Source organism: Octodon degus, unplaced genomic scaffold (genome assembly GCF_000260255.1).
Source record: "Octodon degus isolate 3935 unplaced genomic scaffold, OctDeg1.0 scaffold00038, whole genome shotgun sequence".
NCBI lineage: Eukaryota > Metazoa > Chordata > Mammalia > Rodentia > Octodontidae > Octodon > Octodon degus.
The window spans coordinates 9904643-9925396 of record NW_004524614.1 but is presented as its reverse complement, the minus strand read 5'-3'; the positions used below and the strand labels follow the sequence as shown (position 1 = coordinate 9925396).

Here is a 20754-nt window from a genome sequence, read left to right as displayed (position 1 = left end):
GGGATAAGGACAAAGCTAATTCTTAAGTCATTATGAGGGATAGATACTATGGTAGAATATAGATATGGAACAGTGCCTGCCATCTGCATGGTAAGTATTATCAGTTATTACCATCATTATAAACTTAATGGTAGTTGACTGGAGTACAGTGTATCCTAGAGATCCACTTTCTAGATAGTAGAGAGAGGACTCTGAAACAGCCCAGGAAGGTTATCTGAAGAAATGTGGACAGAAAGTACTGTGATGAGCTTGAAAATATTTTGAAAAAGCAGTGACCATACTGAGGATCATGAGACTAAGATTAGTAACTTAAAACAAGAAAACAGAAAGGAGTATTTTAAAAAGAAGTAGAGTGGCACAAAAATCCAGTCTTCTTTCATCATTTATGCATAGTGTTTGGCCACATGCCACAACATCTGTACAGGTGCAGGAAGTTAGCTGGAGCTGATCATGTTTAACAAGTGTCTTCCTTCTTCTGTCTCAAGAAGAGATAATTTCTTGTGGTGTTATTTCTCTACCATCACTGATATTAAACAATTGCCAGTTAGCTGTTAGATTATTTGTTTTGGGACTTTGATTGTTTTAAATGGGATACATATATTTTTTCAAGTTAATTCTCTAATATAAATGTAGTATTTTCTTAATTAGATGTATGCTGAAATGACCCAGAACCTAAATTAATCTTAAAATTCCTTAGTTTTTAGCAAAGAAACATTCCTTAGTGAAGTAAAAATAGTCATTCCAATTGCTCTCAGTGTAATGCTTACCTCTAGAATAAGAATGCTTACATAATTAAAATCCAACAATACATCAAAAGAATGTGTGGTCACATGTAATATAAAGCACATGAAACTGTAATGCATTATACACAGTTTTTGTCTATGCTTGAAAACAGTTCAAAGAAATGGAAAATTTGGAAAAGTGATCCATACCTCGGGCTGACCCAGGGCAACAAAGAGAGCTCGAATTTCCTTGAGGATCAACACAGACAGTTTGCGTGTGGCCACCTGGAAGCTGCAGAGTAGAACTAGTGCAAACCCTTCTACGGCATGGAGGACGCTGCAGTGAGGGCCTCGTTCTGACTGGGCTCTGTGGCTGGAGCCATTTGGGATGAGCTGTTTTGCAATAAGAACATTCCATATTCAGCAAAATAATACTGCACATCTGACTTTATGATTTTAAAATATGTTACAATGGCTTGGTGTCAGACATGTTTACAGATTTGTTATCATTTATGAACTATCCTAGATCCCTTTTCACTTTATACATCAATTATTGCTCTGGAAATATCAACCATCTGTTATCCCTGATGAGAGCTTTTCAAACGCTGTTAAAAACAAAACACTTTCTTTCCATACCATTTGGGGCTATACTGTACATATAATCACATTGACCTAATTTGTTTGCACTTGAATTCTCTATAGACCAAGATTTACTAAATCATTTCTTCAAACATTTTACTTTCTATTTGGACTTTCTTGTTTGCATGTGAGATTCTAATCTAGGTTTTGCAAATTTACGTGATGGGTTCTGAAAATTCTCAACCTGAACCAAAGGAGCCTATAGCTAAAGCAAAAGCAAACTGGGTGATAGGGTAGATTCCACCCTGATTTTTATTTTCTAAACGTATGTACCATTTTCTTATTTCTTACCTATCATCTATTGGGACATATGGCACATGAGGGAGAAGGGACTTGAATATTATCGCTGAGGTCCCCCATCTGGGATCCTCACTATTGCTTGGATGCTGCTGTCCCCATGAACCTCCACAGTCCTCAGAGACACTCCTTTGTAGCCTGACCTATCTCCAATCTGTTCACTGCCAATGCCAGCCCATCACTAGGTAATGAGAGCCGTGGTTCTCCCACAGCACTCCTCCTAAGTGCACACTCTAAGACCTTATCATTCATTTTTACCATTCAGGACTAAGGCATGAAAGGAAGAAGAAACCACAGACTATGCTTTATTCTTGTGGACAGTAGGTAATTAATATGCTCTTGTGTAAAAAACAAAACAAAACAACCCACATCTGCTGGATGGCTAACTTTTGCATATCTATATCCATATCCACATCTGGTTCTAACTTCCTGTCATACAGCCATTTGTTCTTACAAATACATTTGTGACAATAATTCTCATAATTGCAACAAAACAAAACAAAAAACAAAACTAAAAACAGTTTCTACTCCCTAAATGGCCTTCTAAGTGCGAACAAGTCTGACCTGATTTCTTGGTACAGTGTATGCTGGTGGAGGAGCTAAGGGCCAGTGCTAAAGGAAGTTCATAAGTGGCTGGAGGAACTCCCAAGGTTTCCTGGGCTGCCATGCAATTCATGGGTACAGTGCACAAGGGAAGAGAGAGCGGTGTGGAACAGGGAGAGTCACCTCTGAATTTCTAAGTTTGCTGCCTTGCTCGTAGGCTCTGCCTTGGGTCTGTATGGCCAGCTTCCACTGTGTGAGTAGCTGCAGCAGCAGCTTCAGGGACGAATCCAGGAGCGCATGATGCATGTCATTTACTTCCCGCAGCAGGAAGTTGGTAAAGCCAAAGAGAACATCTTCTCTCCAGTCTGAGAAGTCCACAAGCAAACCCTGAAGAGAATTTTGGGCAATGTGTCGCAGTTCATCGTCCATGTGAATAGAGAGCCTGCGAGGCGAATCAAAGGCAACACGATCACTGACTTCATTCCCTTTTCTTCCAGATGTAAGAAGGCACACATATAGGTCTCTATTTTGACCTCTGTTTAAAGACTGTATCTTTTTGTTTTTAGTGATGTAAGGAATATGTTGAAAACAAAAAATTTAATTTTAAGTTTAGTGAAGAGTTGAAAAGAAAATACAGCTTCCATATAGCCTTCATCAGCTACCCCCAATGTTTACATTTTATATTAGCACGTTACATTTATCAAACTAAGAAACTAACATTGGTACAATGCTACTAACTAAACTACAGGCTTTATTCAACTTCTAGTTTCATACTATTGTACCTTTTCTTCTTCAGAAAGCAATCCACGACACCACACTGCATTTAGCTGTACAGTACGGTTACTTTTCAATACATTACCAACTACAGAATAAATTAGTTTCAAGTTCTATTTTTAAGGTCAAAAGGCCTGAGTATTGCAAAGGTAAGATGACATACTCAGAAGTTCAAGAAAGTGAACAAGTAGGCCAGTGGCCCTCAATCAGCTTGTTCCTCCAGGCAGTATCCAAAGACATTCATCATCGTTCAGCTTGGTGTGTGCTGTTTCAGCACAGATGTGCAGATGTTGCTAAATATTCTACAATTCGTAGGACAGCTCCTGACAACAAAGACTTATTGGTACAAAATGGGGATGGTGCCAAGAGCTGCTAGTGCTCTGTTAGTCAACTGAACAATTTCAAGGTGTTTGTGCTTTAATAATAATAATAATAATAATAATAATAATAATAATAGCAACAACAATAAGTATTAAATCTTGATATTAAACATTTTAAATAACAACATTATATACTCATATTGGAATGGAAGTTTATAGCTAACTGCCTCACACATTCTTATATTTGTTAAAACAAACATTTTGACAGTCTCATAAGATTCAGACAATGGGAGGGGAGGCACAAACCTATAACCCCAGCATCTGGGAGGCTGAAGCAGGAGGGTCACTACAAGTTCACGGCCAGCCTGAACTACATAGTGAGTCCCTGTCTCAAAAACCCAGAAGATTCACACACTAGATGCACTGTGTGGAGCTGTTTTAAGCCTCAAGATATGCAGAGTTTAAAATGTCTACATCTGTTAGGAAGGGAACCTAGAAGAGATGTGCGACGTTGCTGGGGAGGGAGCAAGGGAAGCAACAGGAAGTAAGAATGCCTTAATCATGTGTGCTTTATCTGGCCGCAAGCTCTCAGGTTAGTTTCCTAGTTCCTCTCAGCCTCAGTGAAACCCCATGTATTAATGGGAATACTGTAAGTGCACCTCAGAAGCCTGTGAGATTCATCATGGTAGTCCACATGCGGTACTGACCACAGCAATGACCATGCAGTGAACACTCAGTAAGTGTTAGCTAAATTATTACAAGAAAGCCAACATTATCCTGAAAGCTACAGGGAAGGAACCATAACTGGATTCACACTTGTGAAGAAAGTGAGGCAGGAAAAGGGAAGATGACTTGGACAGGAAATAAGACCATGAGTAGAGAGCATGAGGTCATTGTAAGGTCACAGGCAAAAGTGGTGAGGACCTGATCAGGGCAGAAAGACAGTAAGGGAGGGAGAGATGGAGAACAAAGGTACTGAGAATACACAATTTCCAGGGTTCAGGAGCTCGCTGGCATTATGTGTCACTGAAGACCATGGCCAAGTCCAGTGCCCTCCATAGAGAGCAGACACCACCCTCACCAAATGGAAGATGGCATTATGGCCCCAAGTGGTTAAGACTCAATGTCATATAGGCAATAAAGGGAAGAACCAAGATTTCAATACAGAATTTCTAATCTTTAATCCATTTTTTCCCTTGACAAAACTAGTCTGGTTTAAGTTGCCCCAATCACACAGTGTTGAGTAGCTAGCATTTCAAAGCTTGTTAAACTAAGCAAACTCCTTTTTTATTTCCTACAACTAAGGCATATAAATTGGCAAAAATTTAATAATACAAACCAGATGAAAAGCTCTATAATTTTACTGGTTTACACACATTCAGAAAATTTATTTTCTGTCTCAAAGCATGTGTACTTTTACAAAGGTGCTAGGCAGGATCAAGGCTAATTCTTCAGGGAAGTCTTATGCCAGTAAATTGATAGTTCTTAGTATCTCATACTCCTGCAAGATAGGGCCTTCCAGATAGCTCAGTGGACTAAAGCACCTGCTTAGGCAGAGTGCAGAGGCTGGGGTTTGATCCCTAGCATGCCATACCAGCCTCATCCCCGCAGTGAGCTGAGACCTGGATTGAGACATGTACCTATAATCTCAGTGCTTCGGAGGCTGAACACAGGAGAATCACTATGAGTCCGATCTATGTAGTGAGACTCTGTACACCCTGTAGACTCTGTCTTAAATTAAAAAAAAAAAAAAAGTCCTGAAAGAACATAGGTCATTATCCTCTGCTTCTCATTAAGGATTGTGTAAGGCACAAATTGTAAAACTTCCTTTATATTTCAATCAGAAGATTCATTTTCTTTTCCCCCCAAAATTTATGTGATGGATAATTTTACAGGCCAAATTCGCTGGACTATAATGCTCAGATATTTGGCCAAATATTACACTGGGTATTTCTTAAGGGTGTTTTTGAAAGGGATTAATAGTTAAGTGGGTTGAATGAAAGAATAGAGTACTCTCCATCATGGGGGTGGGTCTCTTCCAATTATGCAAGGCCCAAATTGGAACAAAAGATTGACCTCTTTGCTCAAGATGGAATTCTTCAGGATGCAGCCTTTCAACCACACGCAGCGTGGTTTCCTGTACTGCGGCAGTCAGCCTTGGGCTCTCCTGGGGCTCCAGGCTGTAGATCCACCCTGCAGATTGCGGACGAGCCAGCCTCCGTTACCATGTCAGTCAAAGCTGGTACTAAATCTCTTTCTCTCAGCATTTACATCCTCATGTCTATTTTCCTGGAAACATCTAAGTAACACCAATTCCCATGTATAGTACAGAAACTTGGTGCTTCTCTGACTAAAACTGGGGTAAAAGATCAAAATCCATGCATTTGGGGAAGAAGAACCCCTTTACTGCCATTAGTTTTAAAGATTTCCTCATCTTTATTATTCTTATTTATTATATTTATACCTGTTTATGGTCTTACATGTCTTAGAAAATAAGCTTCTACCACCAATTTTTAGACAGGATCCAGACTAGAAATATAGGAGTAGGATGAGGAATTATAGTTAGCTAAATAAATGTTAACTGATGGTAATGACATTGAGTCAGATAGCATAAAACTCATGTTAAATTCCTAGCCCCTTCATACCTTAGGAGTGCAAGTTTATTTGGCAATTGCAGATTCCATTAGACAGAATAAGGTCATATAGAAATGGGTGGGCTCTGCACCTGACATAGCTAGTATCCTTTTAAGGGAACTTTTGGAGACAAATACACAGAAAAATGCCATTTGAAGGTAAAGTCAGAAATCAAGGTGATACTCAGACAAGCTAAGGAATGTCAGAGATTGCTGCAAACCCCAGACCTGACAGACAATACATTTTCTGTCATCTAATTGATCCACCTTGTGGTGATTTGTTTCAGCAACCCAAGCAAGCAAATATTGATGAAATTAGGCAAGCACTAAGAATGAAAGCCATGGCACAGCCCACTTAGAAGAAGCCTATAAGCAAGATATAATACTTCTAGCTTTTCAAATGGGATTAATTCTATTTGTCATCTATCCTTGTTCTCAGGAAAAATTTGCAAACTGGAATCTGTTTTCACTTTAAGCCCATAAAACATGATAATTTTAAGGCCTTTGAGAGCTCCAGGGCTGTGTAGTCCTTGCTATTCTAGGAGGCCACACCTCTTGAAATGATGCTATTCATATGGTGCACCAGTGAAAGGGCCTACACATATTGGTTGAGGATGATGACACAAGACCAGGGAATGGGCTTTGAGGACTGAAGACCTTGTTTATCATAAAAGTGGAATGTTTGTATAAGAAAAAGTCTCAGGCTGGTACAGAACTGAGATCAAGAGAAAATAACCCATCAAGCTAAGTCTTGGGGCAACCTGTAGGGTAGGGAGTGGGAGACCTGAGAGGATAGGGCTCCCTTTTTCTGCCCACTCCTGAAGCACATGTATGAAGAGCTACTTGTCACACATAGTTATCATTACTTCTACTCAGGTCGGTCTCTCTGCCTGTCTCTCTCTCTCTGTCTCTGTCTCTGTGTCTGTCTGTCTGTGTCTCTCTCTGTCTCTCTGTCTCTGTCTCTGTCTCTGTATCTCTCTCTCTGTCTCTGTCTCTTTGTCTCTCTCTCTGTCTCTCTGTGTCTCTGTCTGTCTGTCTGTCTGTCTGTCTGTCCATCCGTCCGTCCCTCCTTCCCTCCCTCCCTCCCTCCCTCTCTCTCTTTTGCAGAACAGGGATTGAACTCAGGCCCTTGCACTTGCCAGGCAAGCACTTATCCTACTGAGCCTATTTCCCTGGCCTCAATCCAGGTCTTTCTTGTTTTTGCTTTTATTGAATTTTAACCAAATAACCACAGATCATTTTGTGAAACACCTAAGATTTGTAGAAAGCATGAAACAGCAAAAAAGAGCTAAAAAGAAGACTCAAAATTAAATGCAAAAAGGCAATCAACTACCCTGAGTGCTCAAGATCCACAGGAAAGCAGCACATCCTAGAAATGATGTAGATGAGGCATGTAGCTCCCCCAATTTTACATGGGCCACTTCAGGGGGAAACTGGACCACAAAAGGAAGAGACACTTATGACCACAAACTAAATGAATGCAATTTTAATTTTAAAATTGTCCCTCCAGAAAGTCTGGTGGCAGGAGCTTAAAGAGAGCAGAGAGACTTTAAGAAAAGCAACTTGTGAAGAAGTCTGAGTGGCTTGGGAAACATCCAAGCTCCATTTCCAAGATGCTGATCTCGTCTTCAGGATCCTTAAACAGAGGCTCAGGTACATGTTTACACACAAAATAAAACCATGGATATGCCTTTAAAGATTCCTATAGGGACACAGAAGTAAAATACACTTTAAGAGACCAATATTGCAACAGCTGTTGCACCTGTCCCTATAGGTAGCTGGCATCAGGAGCAAGGGCCAAACCCATTTGAGAAAGATCCTCAGATCAGCAGGCAAACATGTAGCTGCATCCTGCACAGGTCCCATGTGTTGCTGAGACTGGTCCTGGGCCCTGTCTGCATGATCAGAGCCAGCAAGGGGCATGATCCCAACAGCATGTGTTGCTTGTATAAGGTTGTTGTTGAATAAGTAATGATACTTCCTAAGGTGCAGAAAAACCTGAACCTAGACAAGGCCACCTTCTTAGTTGGTCAGATCAGGCAAGTGACTTTTAATGTAAACCACCTCCATTTCAGTGAGCTTCAGATTCAGCCTAGTGACTTTTAATATGTTTGTTAATTTATTATGCAAATAAAAGGGGTTATTTGAAATTCACAGTTGATATCCTAATGAAAAAAGACAATTAGGAGAAACATTCTCCTCCAAATTATGGCAAGATAAACAAAATGTTATTATGAAGAGGTGATGGCGCAGTGAAAATGAAGAGGGTTCTACAAAGAGAGGGCTTGAGGGTAGGTGGCTCTTAGCCACTGCTCTAGTGCACCAGAAGGGGTGGCAATTTCTCCTCTGGGGGCATTGAAGAGAGGGCTTCCATCTATGTGCAGTGCTTTGAACTGCATCTCAGACAAGACAAATAAGACTAAGTGAACTACTGAGGCAGTACAGAAAATTGAAACCAGTCCTATCAGCTACATAGACCTAATCACTTTGTATAACACCAACATATGCTGAAAAGTAAAAGCAGAATAGTATGATTCAGATACCATAGAAGATCTAGCATTGGGTATGCATTACCCCTGACATTTCCACAAATTATAAGAAGTCATTGCATAAAAGATATTTGTTACTGTGAATAAAAGAAATGATATTTGGTTTTAGAAAATTTCTATGACTTTAGGCAACCAGTTTTATTCTTCTGAAGTTCAGTCTTCTGAATTAAAAATAGAGATGAATATGTTTCCAATTTACCTAATATGATGAATATGAGATGTATTGTATAACAAGCTATGTATTATTCAAATGTGAAGATACCTAAATATAATAACTAACATTTGCTGAGAGCTTCTTGTGTGCTAGGCATTCTGCTAAGGGATTATATGCATTATTTAGTTCTCACAACCCTATGCAATGGGTATTATATTAATCAAGCCAATATTCTGAAAGGGGAGGGCAAAAACAATATCATTAGTGCACAGATAGTGTAGTGAGAAGTGACAGATGACAGGACTCTTGGGGAAAAGATCCTTGCTGGGGTCAAATGATGCAGCAGGATGTAGTTTGGGAGGTAGAGAGGAAAGATGGTGAACGACCAAGAGAGGTAAGCTCTCCCTTCTAAGTAGAGAATCCCAGCGGAGCCCAGACAGCCAAGCAGAGCAAGTTTTGTTAAGAGCAGGAAAGGGGTATAATCAGGGATCTAAAAGTGAATCAGGAAGGTCTATGTAGCCTCCACAGAACCTGCAAGGATGGATTCCTCACCCTCAGCTATTACAAGCTGCTTGGAGGAGCCCTCCCTCTGCTTTCCAACACCACTGTCAAGTCCAGCACACCAACAAAAGTCTAAGGTTTGAATGTTTGTGGTATTTGGTAATTACCAGAAATGCTGGGAAGGGGCCTCCTGGAGATTATGTGGGACACATCCTTCAGACTCTTACAGAGAACTGGGCCCAGAAGGGATTCACGCCTGAGGGAACACTGGTCTTGTTTTCTCAATGTTTTAAGAAAAACCAAGATTTTAAGTAAAAATTTACCACACATACAGGTGTGAAATATCTGAAATTAAAGGTTATAACTACTGCCTTAAGTCAACTTAATTCAAATGTAATTAGATTGTGAGGATACAAAGTGACTGAAGTCTTACGTGACACTTGAAACTCACATTTGTTGTGAGTGAATGAATTATTTTACTTTTGTCTTCAGACCCTTGGTAAAGACCAAAGAAACTCATTTTCTCAGGTCCCATGCTGTTGTTATCCCCCTCCCAGAACAGCCTCTGGTTTCTTTTGAAGTTTATGAAAAAAGCCTCTTCATAAGCTTCTAATACAGCCTGGTCATTTTCTTGAGTTTTCAATATTTATTTATCTTTTCCCTTATAAAAAACTGTACTGATGGCTTTGGGCTTCATAAGAATGTACATGATAATAAACAGGATATTCTATAAATAGCATTGACATTCCAACTAGGCCTAACAGGATTCTCTCCCCACATGCCTGGCACCGTGGTCTGCAGTCTCACTGGATTAGGCTATCAAGGTGATTTCCAGAGGTAAGTGCGTCCCACACAGATTTACTAAAAAACAGCATCAGAGACTACTAAAATGCTGTATGCCATCTAAAAACCCTGGTATTACAAACGCCTTACTGTATATTAGCACAAGCCGGATCTTTTGAATAAAGCAAACTTTCCTTCCACTTCAGTCTCCCATTAGGCTTCCTCGTGGCTGCAAACAGGCTGTTCCTTCAAGCCCTTCTCCATGGGAATACTATCTACTTTGGTGCATGCCAAACTGATAGGAGACTGCTTTATATTTTCAGGTCATTCTGACACTTGTCTCACAGTTTTAATTTGTTCTCAGTTTCTGCTCTTAGATCAGAAGACTCAGTATTAACATGGATGATACAGTATTTAGTCTCGTTATTCTTTACTTTCCACCTCCACCAAATCATTGTGTTTTTTGAAATCTACACTTTGTTCCTCTTGGGCCTCCTGATCCAAAACTGGAACCCTTTCTCTAATTCAGGCTTATTCCGTCTCTTGGCCTCTGACTTCCTGTTTCCCTGTTAGGCTGGTTAGTAGCCTAACAAAGGCCTAAGTGGTAACTATAACCTTGTATCCTTACAGTGTGTCCTAAACATGCAACAGAAAGGAGAAGGATCCCTGGGCTGACGGTTGCTAATAATGGTAGGTGACAAATATCAGATACAAGGGCAGAAGTCCTGGGCACATGTGTTGAAGATAACAGACCTTTAGTAACTTTTACACTCAGTATGATCCTTGTGTAAGTGGTGCCAGGAAGAGGAAAGGAAGGATAATGGGCTATCAAGCTGTTACATCAGAGCCAGAGGTGTGCCACAGAAGGATGCAAACTGGATGTCCATGGGAGAGAGGACATGACCACGGTAACTGAGATGTGAGGCTCATGGGATGTTCAGAGGCCCCAGACGTGCACGTTCCTGGAAGGGGAGTTCAGGTTATTTATTTGGCATGGATGGGAAGAATGCTCTCTAAGGCCAGACAATGAAGTAACTTTGGCTACACATGGTGCATCTTCTATCCCCTCAGCATTTATGTTTGCTATCTTCTCCAAGGTTTCCTTTACTCCACCATTATCACCTTAATCAGCCTCAAATGACAATTTATTTTATTTTATTTTTTTATTTTTATTTTTAAGAGAGAGAGAGAGAGAGAGAGAGAGAGAGAGAGTGTGGTGTGTGTGTGTGGCCAGCTCAGCCCACCAGGGGGCGGGGCTGGCTGGCATGTGGTGCTGGGGGATTGAACCGCGGTCCCTGATGCTTTGCCAAGCTTGTTCTAAGTAGGTGCCTTAGACCACTGAGCCATCTCTCCAGCCCCCTCAAATGACAATTTAAATCATGTTATTCCTCCATGTAAAATTTCACCTACCCCAGATGCCTTTGTTAAGGCTTACTGAAAATTTAACCTCTCTGCTTTATTTTTATTTCCATTTATCTTTGGCTTTCTAACTCCTTTTTTCTTCTTTTTCCCAAACTAATGATTAATTTTTGGTCTTCCTCATTTATTGTGTATCGGGTAATCTTGCCTTCTACACCGCCTTTAGGTAATAAGTTATCATTTTCTTAAAATTTTTTTAAACAGTTTATTTATTTATTTATTTATTTGTCACAGGGTCTCATTATGTACCTTGGACTCAAGTGATTCTCCTGTCTCAGCCTCTCCAGTGCTGGGATTATAGACATGTGCCACCACACCCTGGGGTCTGGGGGCTGGCACAGCATGTGGTACCTAGGATCAAAACTGGGTCTTTGTACTTGTGAGGCAGGTGCTTAGACTGTCAAGCTATCTCTCCAGCCAACAGTAAATTATTTTTGATTCTTAAGTTAAAGACGTACCTAATAGTTAGAGCTTCAGATCAGCAGGAGAAAGTCAAGCTTACTAAGCATAATAAGCTACTTTCACTCAAAGCAAGTAATATTAGAGTCTACATAGACCATGCATTCTTATGGGGAATGGTGAGAGAGATAAATGGAATTTTTTGGCAGCTTTCTGAAATGCTACAACTAGTTTAGGCTCCCGTACCCAACCTTTTTCAGCCTACCAGGAAGTCTGATCCTGAATAAACCTTTTCAGTCATTTTTACCCCCTCACTTTGTGAATTCTAGCCTCACCTTTAAGGGCAGTTCAAATTCTATCTTCTCCTGGGTTCCTCTGCCTTGGTTCCCAGTAATCTACTGGTTTTATGTGTCCACTTTTTGTGTATATTAATTTGTACAGTTCTAGCCCTTGAGTTTGTAAATTTTCTACTTAAATATTCCTTCTAAATAGAATTTTAAACTCCCTGGATATAGGGAAAACATTGAATTATTACCTAAGCTTGGCAAGGTAGCATACACTTGTAATCTCAGCACTCAGGAAGTTGAAGCAGGAGGCCAGCCTGGGCTACATAGTGAGTTCAAGGCTAGCCTGAACTACATAGTAAGACCTTGATTCAAAAAAACTGACTCCCCCCCCCCCAATTTTTTTCTCTATTCTTTCCTGCCTATACATAGAACTTATAATAATGCCTCACTCAGTAAATGTTTTTCAATTGTAAATACTGGTTCTTCTTTTTTAAAACCACAACAAAGAATTAAAATCAATTTTCAATCAATTTTGCCCAAATAATATCCAGAACAGTGCTCACCTACCTGGCAAGCAAGTCAATAAGTTCAAGTTTTGACATCCCATCTGGAAGCAGCCGAGGAATAGCAGCAACACAGGTCCTGAAAAGATCTATTTTTGGCTTTCTCTCACCCCTAGAATTTGAAGGCAGACTTTAAACACAGGTCTAATCAATTGTGAAAAAAACCCTAAAAATATTCATTATGTGGACAAAGGCTAGAACTTGATCCATGTCTTCTGAATCATAATCTCATGTATATGGCTTTTATAGGTTGACTGGTTCTAAGAAAAAAAAAAAAAAAAATATATATATATATATATATATATATATGTATTTGGAACCAGGGATTGAACTCAGGCCCTTGTGCTTGCCAGGCAAGCGCTTATTCTACTGAGCCATCTCCCTGGCCCCTTAAACATATAAACATTAAGATGGACTTACATATTTATGAAATTCAGGCATCAGCAGCTTTTATCATAGGCTTACCTTTCAGCTGCATTCTGTGGCATTTGGTTCCTGCAAGCTGCACTTAAAACACGAGAGCCACAGAAATGCCAAAATGTATCAGCAGGAAGATATACATTAAAATTCACCCCTACATTCAAATTTTAAAAATGGGATTTATTTTATGATACTGGGGATTGAATCAGTGCTTTTCCACTGAGCTAGATTTTACTATAGATAAGGAATGGTACCTTTTACAAATGTGAGATTTGGAAACTTTTGTCCCCGATGAGTTAGATTTTTTTCCTTTAGAGTAATGGTGGCGAACCTATGGCAACATGTTATTTGTTGACTTAAGACAAAAGATGCTGATGTATGAGTCATTTCTCTGTAAACTAAGACCTCAGTATTCGGGTTTAATTGTAGTGTTGCCACTTTGCAACAAGTAAGTGGGTTTTGGCTTTTAGTTTGGGCACTCGTCTCTAAAAGGTTTGCCATCATAGCCCTAGAGGCTCTCACATTCTTTTGAAAATTACTCTGCAATGACAAAATTGTGAAAGTCTGACTTTTAAAATTACACTGCTCTCTATGGAGAATCCTTCTCTCTTTTTACATTCCTGAGAATATTAATGTTTAATGGTAATAATGCCTTCTACACTGTTGGGAAATGTAAAGGAAAAATGTATTCTGTCAGTGCTCAAAATTCATGGATTCAACCAACTATGGGTTTACAATACTTCGACAGGAATATGTGTCTGGATTGAACATGTACAGATTTTTTTCTCCTGTCATTATTTCCTTAACAAAACAGCATGACAACTATTTGTGTAGCATTTACACTGCAATCACAGGATGATTTAGCAGATATGGGAGGATGTGTAGAAATCATATGGAACTACTAAGCAATTTTATAAAAGGGACTTGAATAACCTTGAATTTTGGTATCTGCAGGCAAGTGTGGCATCCTGGAAACAATGTCCTACAAATACAGAGGGATAACTGCATTTTGTGATGTTATTTCAAGTTTTAGTTGTTCTAGTAGGTGACTGATGCAAAACACAACTTACTGTACCAAAAACCTTTATGGAAAATCAAACTACCTATTAAATCTTTTAAACGACCTAAATGAAAATAGCAAGCTGCATAGCTAAATTCTGATGATTCAGTTTGCTGTGAAGAATATATGATTGGCACTAAGTACAATTGTAGGACACAGACATAATGAAAATGCAAAGTGGCATGGGAGTACTCTCTTGTGGGAAACAAATAGGTTAGAATAGAAATTCAACAAATAGAATCTATTCTCTCTGTAATATAGTGATCACAATAAAACAGCACTCTTACTCTGTGACATTATTTTTTTTTTTTTAGCACAGTTTTATGTCCGTTAAGAGTGAATACAATCCTATTCACAAGAAGAATAAAACACATATGCATTGACTTCTAAAATACTCTGCTTTTGTGGAAACCATAAGATTATTTCTTGTCCTTTTTCATGGACCTGCTGAATAAGCTCTTTGAGGATTCCAGAGAGGAGGCCATCGCATGGTGGTTTCCAGTGAGCCCCGAAGGAGAGAGACGTATTCAATGACACCTTCAATAGCTGCACAGACTTCCAGCCTGGAGATTGCTGACTGCTTATGTATAACAGTGAGGCATTGAAATGTTCTAGCTTGCTCCCCAGATGTTTTAAACAGCTGTGATTATTTTCCTATCTGTCAGAAAACAGATGACTCTGCCTAGCCTAAAGTTAAGACAAACTCTGCCAGACTTTTAAGATGATAAAATGAGCTTAGATTAGAAACTAACTGGTATGTAATTTCCTCTTAGAAATGTGGTCTTCACTCTCTGTGCTCTGGAGCATGTGGCTCCTTAAATTAACATAATTTAAAAAATTTATTAACATGATAAAATTAGGACATTCTTCCTCCCCCGCTTTAGCCACAGAAGAAATGAGGAGAGGAGTTTTAGCAACACAGAAGACTTAATGTTCAAGTTCAGATTCAAAGTAGGGCCTGGGAAAGTGCTGAACCAACCTCAAATACCAACTGAGATGACTGTTCCCATTAGTGTTTGTGGCCTCCACCCTCTTCTCTTAAATGCTTATATGATTCCCTAATATTTTTTTTTTCTTCTTCTTTTTTTTAAAGAAATGAAGCAATGAGTTATTTTCCACTCAGGGATATGCCTTAAGGTTTAGCAGCAAAAATATTTTAGCCTTATTTGGGGGGGTCTAAAGATGGGCGAGTTGGAAAAAAATAAAGAAGAATCTTATAAAAAAGAAAGTACATGGCATCAGTTAATATGTAAGATATTTTTACATTTAACCTTTCCTATTTTGTGTACATTGTTTTAGTTCTAAGCCTATCTTATTGATGTGTACTGATTACAACTGTCTTTTAAAATTTTTACTGTCTTATTATTTTTAGAGGATAAAACTATAGGACAGAGTTTTAAACGCATTTCTTATATCATCTATATTATAAATTAAAAATGGTTTAATATGTTCAAGGAGCATAGAATTATGTGGGTAAATTTTATCAATAATCTGGCAACTTCTGAGTTAAGAACTAAAGCCATAATGATATCTTTGATGTCAATAATCTTGGTTAAACCCTTATTGGTTATTTTGGTTGAAGGGTCTGAAGTTGTTTAAATCAAATGGTGGGCAAGCTGCAGGATAGTATGCATTATATAAACCCATTTTTGGAAAAAAAGAGAAAAAGTTCAGATGGTCCTAGACTTAGGATGCTTTGAGTTTGTCATGGTATAACAGCAATTTGCATTCAATAGGAAATGCTCAAATTCTTAATTTAGACATTTTCTAGGCTAGTGACATATGACCCCCGGCCCCTGTGGTGATGGTGGGCAGGGACTGCAGTTCCCAGTCAGACCACTGGTCATGTGGCCAAACTGGACACTGAATAGTATGTTGTGCTGCCAAGCTAGTGTGTGCAGTAAATTAGGGGTATTATGTGCATTTTCAACTTATGTTGGGGTTCCTGGATGTGATCCCATCAACGGTAGTAGGTATGTGTATTTACAGATTGTGTACTGACAGAAGTCTGGAAGGAACCACATGAAGTCAAGGAATGGTCACAGATCTTAAGTGGTTTTTATTTCATTTTAATTATTTTTCTAATTGTTTATTTTTATTTTAGGATCTTGTGATGGATACCACTATGAAGTGACCCTGAACAGGATTTAAAATTAACCAGTTGGTTTTCCATGTTTACTCTTGACTCTGTCCAAGGCCTAAGCCCTTTGAGATGGGTAGTGGGCTCTTGACACCTCAAAGGAGAAAATAAGGCCACAGCTGAGGATGTCTGACTCCAAACCCAATTAACTAAAAGAAGACTGCAGTTGTAGGCTCCACATTCTTAAAATAAATGATGACCTACAGATAAGGTAGCTCTGATCGACATAATATACCACTTGGGAAAGTCTCTGGACTGATTCTCAAGGTCCTGCTCAGATTCTCATGCTTTCCTCAGTATTCCCCACTTTGTTTGAAAACTAAATAAATATGGGCCACCAGAGAAGTTCTTTGTCTCAGCCCCCAGAGACTCTCAAGTTCTTTCAGAGGGATTTGATCCTCCTGGAGCCCTAAAATCATACCACTTGTCTCTTTTATTTAAGCTTTCACTGCCCAGTTATTATTCAAAAGAATCCAGGCCTGATCAGCCCATGACAGTCTTGCTATTTAGTTCAGGCTGCATTTGAACTCACTACATTGCCTATGTTGGCCTTGAACTTGTGGCTAGCCTCCTACTTTGGTTTTGGAGAGCTGGGGTTACATTTTCTTAAAATCTATGGCACAGTTGTACAGACACTATTAAGCAAAAATCTGTCACGAGAAACCAGTCATCTTGAGAATTATAAAGATAGAATGTCTACAAATTGGGGATATCACATGTGTTGTGACAGTTTAGAAACAAAATGTCACATCTGAAAAAGGTATGTGAACTAGTACATGAGTTATGGGCCCCATTTTCTAACTGACTGGTCTAATGACCCTTGAGAACCAAAGTAAATCAACCTCTGATTTGACCTCATTTTTATAGCTACTCACGTAATGTCCAGGTATTTGTTTACTATCTTTAACACTTAATACTTCTCAGATTTCTGGTTTTAAGAAGGTAAGAGAAAGCAAAATACAGAATAAATGGGAAGAATCAGTGAGAAGAACCTCTCCTCTGTTCTTTGGTTCACTGTTAACGAGCCTTACTATACTCACGTGATCATGTCTTCAGGTTCTTTGTTTAACATCTGGACGTTAGTTAGCATCATACATCGTCCTACTTCTTTATCAAGGTGCCTTAAAATGTTGTCCACAGCTTTTCTTACTTGTGAGTAATATAAGGACATGCCTGAAAAACATATATTTACATTTCTGACTCAATCTAAAGAATATCCTGACTTATTTATCCTCTCTAACATATTTTACTAAAGACCTTATGAATCAATGACTCCTTTATACAGAGGGGCTGAGTGTCATTCAGTCTCTCCCTACGTGCCTCTCTCCACAGTGCCCTGCCCTGAGCAGGTGTTCACCAAATAATCACTTAAATCATATTAAGTAAGAATTCTAATACGTCAATGGGAAAGATTTTCCAGAACTATTAAAGAGGGAAAGAGCTTGTTTTGAATCTTTAAGCTTCTTATGAACAAGAAAACCCACTATCATTAGTGATTGTATATGAATTCTCATTCAATTCTCATTTTGGGTTAAGACTTGAACAACTTCAAATTATTCTTTGAAATATACATATATCTTTTCATTAAATAAACAAAATGACTTCACATCATAAATTTTAAAATGAAAGAAAATGCATCTTAGCTACATCATTTTTATTGCTTTAAATAGTGTCAATGCCCTGCAATAGAAGACAGATGTATACAGCATTTACATTTATTGTTATATAAGCAAGCCAAAAGTAAGTAACTATGAAACATAGTAAAGTGGAACTAGTAATAAAAATATAAAAAAACAACTGCTAATAATTATTCCCAGCACCTCTCTTGAGGGCCTACATTTTATTTTCTTTGAGTGTGTACTTTGAATTCCACCTAATGTGCCTCTTTGTGCCTCTTCTTGATGTGTCCTTTTGCTGTGACAGAAGTCAGCAAAATTACAACCCGCTCTGTGGGGGCAGGGGTAACTTAAGGTTCTCGATCTCTGCTTTGGGGACTTCTTGGACACTGTCCAGGGATATTTTCTTTGGTGAGCCAGCTCCAGGATGTAAACGGGCACTGGGACTGGGACTTGGAAATATGACTTCTAAACAACAACCTAAACAGTAGGTTAGGATCGTAGCGCATCACCTACAGGACAAACAGAATACAGTAGTCCCTCACTATTTTGCAGCTTGGCTTTTGCAGACACACTGTTTCACAGGTTTCCAAAAAAACATTAAATTATTTATCGTGGATTTTTCACTATATCGCAGGATTGTTGTTAAAATTATGTAGGTTATGAGTTTAGAAAATGGGTAAGAACATTAGAAGTGTCTTCAAAAGTGTGAGAAAGGCTTATAAAAGTGTAGAAAGGTTTTATAAATCCTTAAAATATACATAAATACTAAAATAAATCTAACATCACTACTTTGTGGATTTTCACTTATCACAGGGGTGTCTAAAACGTAATCTCTGCGATGAGAGAGGGACCACTGTATAACACTGACTCCATATATTAACTGTGACCATTAATGGAAGACAAAGTGCCTGATATCCAGAAATGATTGTAATAGGAATAAGACCTACTGCTCCTATTTCAAAACCTGTATATCTGACCTTCTGGGTCATCAACAACCAAGGCCTAGAGACTAAAGCTAAAGGAGATTTAAAAATAAAAAAAGACTAAGAGGACAGTCAACATATTTGCTCTTGTCCCTCAAGTTCAGCTTGGACTCTGGGCATGACATGAGGCCTCTGAGAGCACCCTGCACCTCTGATGAGTCATCAACCCCCCAAGCAAGGGGACTGTGGGACTCCAGAGGTCTAAAGTCAACCAGTGTGGATTGTTACCAAAGAAGAGTCACCAAAGACGGAGGTGCCCATGCTTTCAAGGAAAGCCAGATGGTCAAACAAGACTATGACTTATCCCAAAATATGACACAATGGTAGCATGGAAAGCTGGAGAAGCTAAGAAGTACCTCTCATAGCTGAAAAAATTCTTGAGGAGCCTTAACTGACCTTGACAAATAGACTAATTTTGATTGACATTAGTCTTTCTTTGACTTGTTCTTAAAATACGCAGCAGGAAAGTATAACTAAAAAAAAGCAATAATGACTAATGACATTAGAGACACAGTCCTAGCCCAGGCCTGGTGAGTGTGTGGGAGAGCTTCCAGCTACCCTGCGCTAGCGGGACCTATTACTGGTCCCAACCCAGGCACAGCGTGGGTGAGACCCTCTTCCACCCCCTTGGGACGCCCCCACCACTCCGCAGCACCTCCCCCACTCTGCCTGCCAAGTAGGAATTTCTGCCACGTTCTGGGAACCCCCAGACCTAGTCCTAGCCCAGGCCCGGTGAGTGTGTGGGAGAGCTGCCTTTCCCCACTACTCCACCTTGTCCCCTCCAGACTCAGCTCAGGCCTGGCATACAGGCCTGGGGTGAAACCCTGCAGCTGAAATCCCTGCAGACAGTGTAGAGGACAGAACCACCCAGATAGCCCAGGAGCAGAAAATCTTGCCAGAGGGGCACAACAGGTTTACCTCCAAGGGCAGCAACAGGAAGGAACTGAGTACAGCAGCCAGACCCAAGCCAGACACAGCTGGATAAATCCAAACTTTGTAGATCTGCACCTGAACTTCAGTATGTGCTAAGGTTATAACTACAATGAAGATCTACAACAAAGGTCAGAAGACAGTGCTACACAAAATGATGAGAGGGAACAAAATGCAACCTCACAACCCAAACCCACCCATAACAAATGCAGAGGACACTAACACAGAACAAATTGGGAATCACACATCTGAAAGCAATGAATCAACAGCTTCTGAAATAAAGAAACAGCTGCAGAAAGGTATAGAGGAACTCAGATTGGAAATAAAAAACAGAAATCCCTGAATTAATAACATCTGCAGTAAAGAATCAAATGCAGAAACATTTGGAGGAAACCCAATGCCCACCCAGAACAAGTGCAGAGGACACTAGCTCAGCTCAAAGGTATGAATTAATAGCATCAATAGTAAATAAGCAACAGCAGAAAGATATAGAGGAACTCAGACTTCAATTCTTTTCTGAAATAAAAACAGAATTCTCAGAACTCATAGCATCTGAAGTAAAGAATCAACTACAGAAACATAGGGAGGAAACTCAATCTGAAAAAAACACTGCAGTAAAAGAATTTATAACTGCTTCTAAAGAAGACATTGACAAAAAAATAGAGCAGATTAGAAAAATGACAGATTCCTTGAATGAACAATACAGGAAAGAAATAGATCGCATGAAGCAGAGTCAAAGAGATATAGAGGAAATGAAAATCTCAATCACAAGCTTGCAAAACCGTTTAAGTGAATGTGAAGACAGAGTTTCAGATCTTGAAGATGCTGGTGCAGCTAGTGAAAATGTAAGAAAGGAGCTCTTAAAAACAACGAGGATGCAGGAAAGAATAATTCATCACCTGCAAGATGATGCAAAGATGAACAATGTGAGACTAATAGGCATCAATGAGAAAGAAGGAGTCAATACAAAGGACATTAAAAACATATGGGCAGAAGTAATAGCAGAAAACTTCCCAAAT

General features: G+C 39.3%; 1 protein-coding gene across 1 annotated transcript in view; it reads right to left on the bottom strand.

Annotated features, from left to right (window-relative positions):
• The window catches only part of Fry (FRY microtubule binding protein), a 431398-nt gene that overhangs the window by 146306 nt on the left and 264338 nt on the right, over positions 1–20754 (bottom strand). The window contains exons 16-19 of the mRNA XM_023715059.1: positions 17244–17376; positions 12588–12695; positions 2385–2643; positions 933–1115 (exon numbers count right to left, since the gene is read on the bottom strand). Of these exons, the coding sequence (XP_023570827.1) occupies positions 933–1115; positions 2385–2643; positions 12588–12695; positions 17244–17376 (683 nt within the window). The remainder of the gene's footprint in view (positions 1–932; positions 1116–2384; positions 2644–12587; positions 12696–17243; positions 17377–20754) is intronic.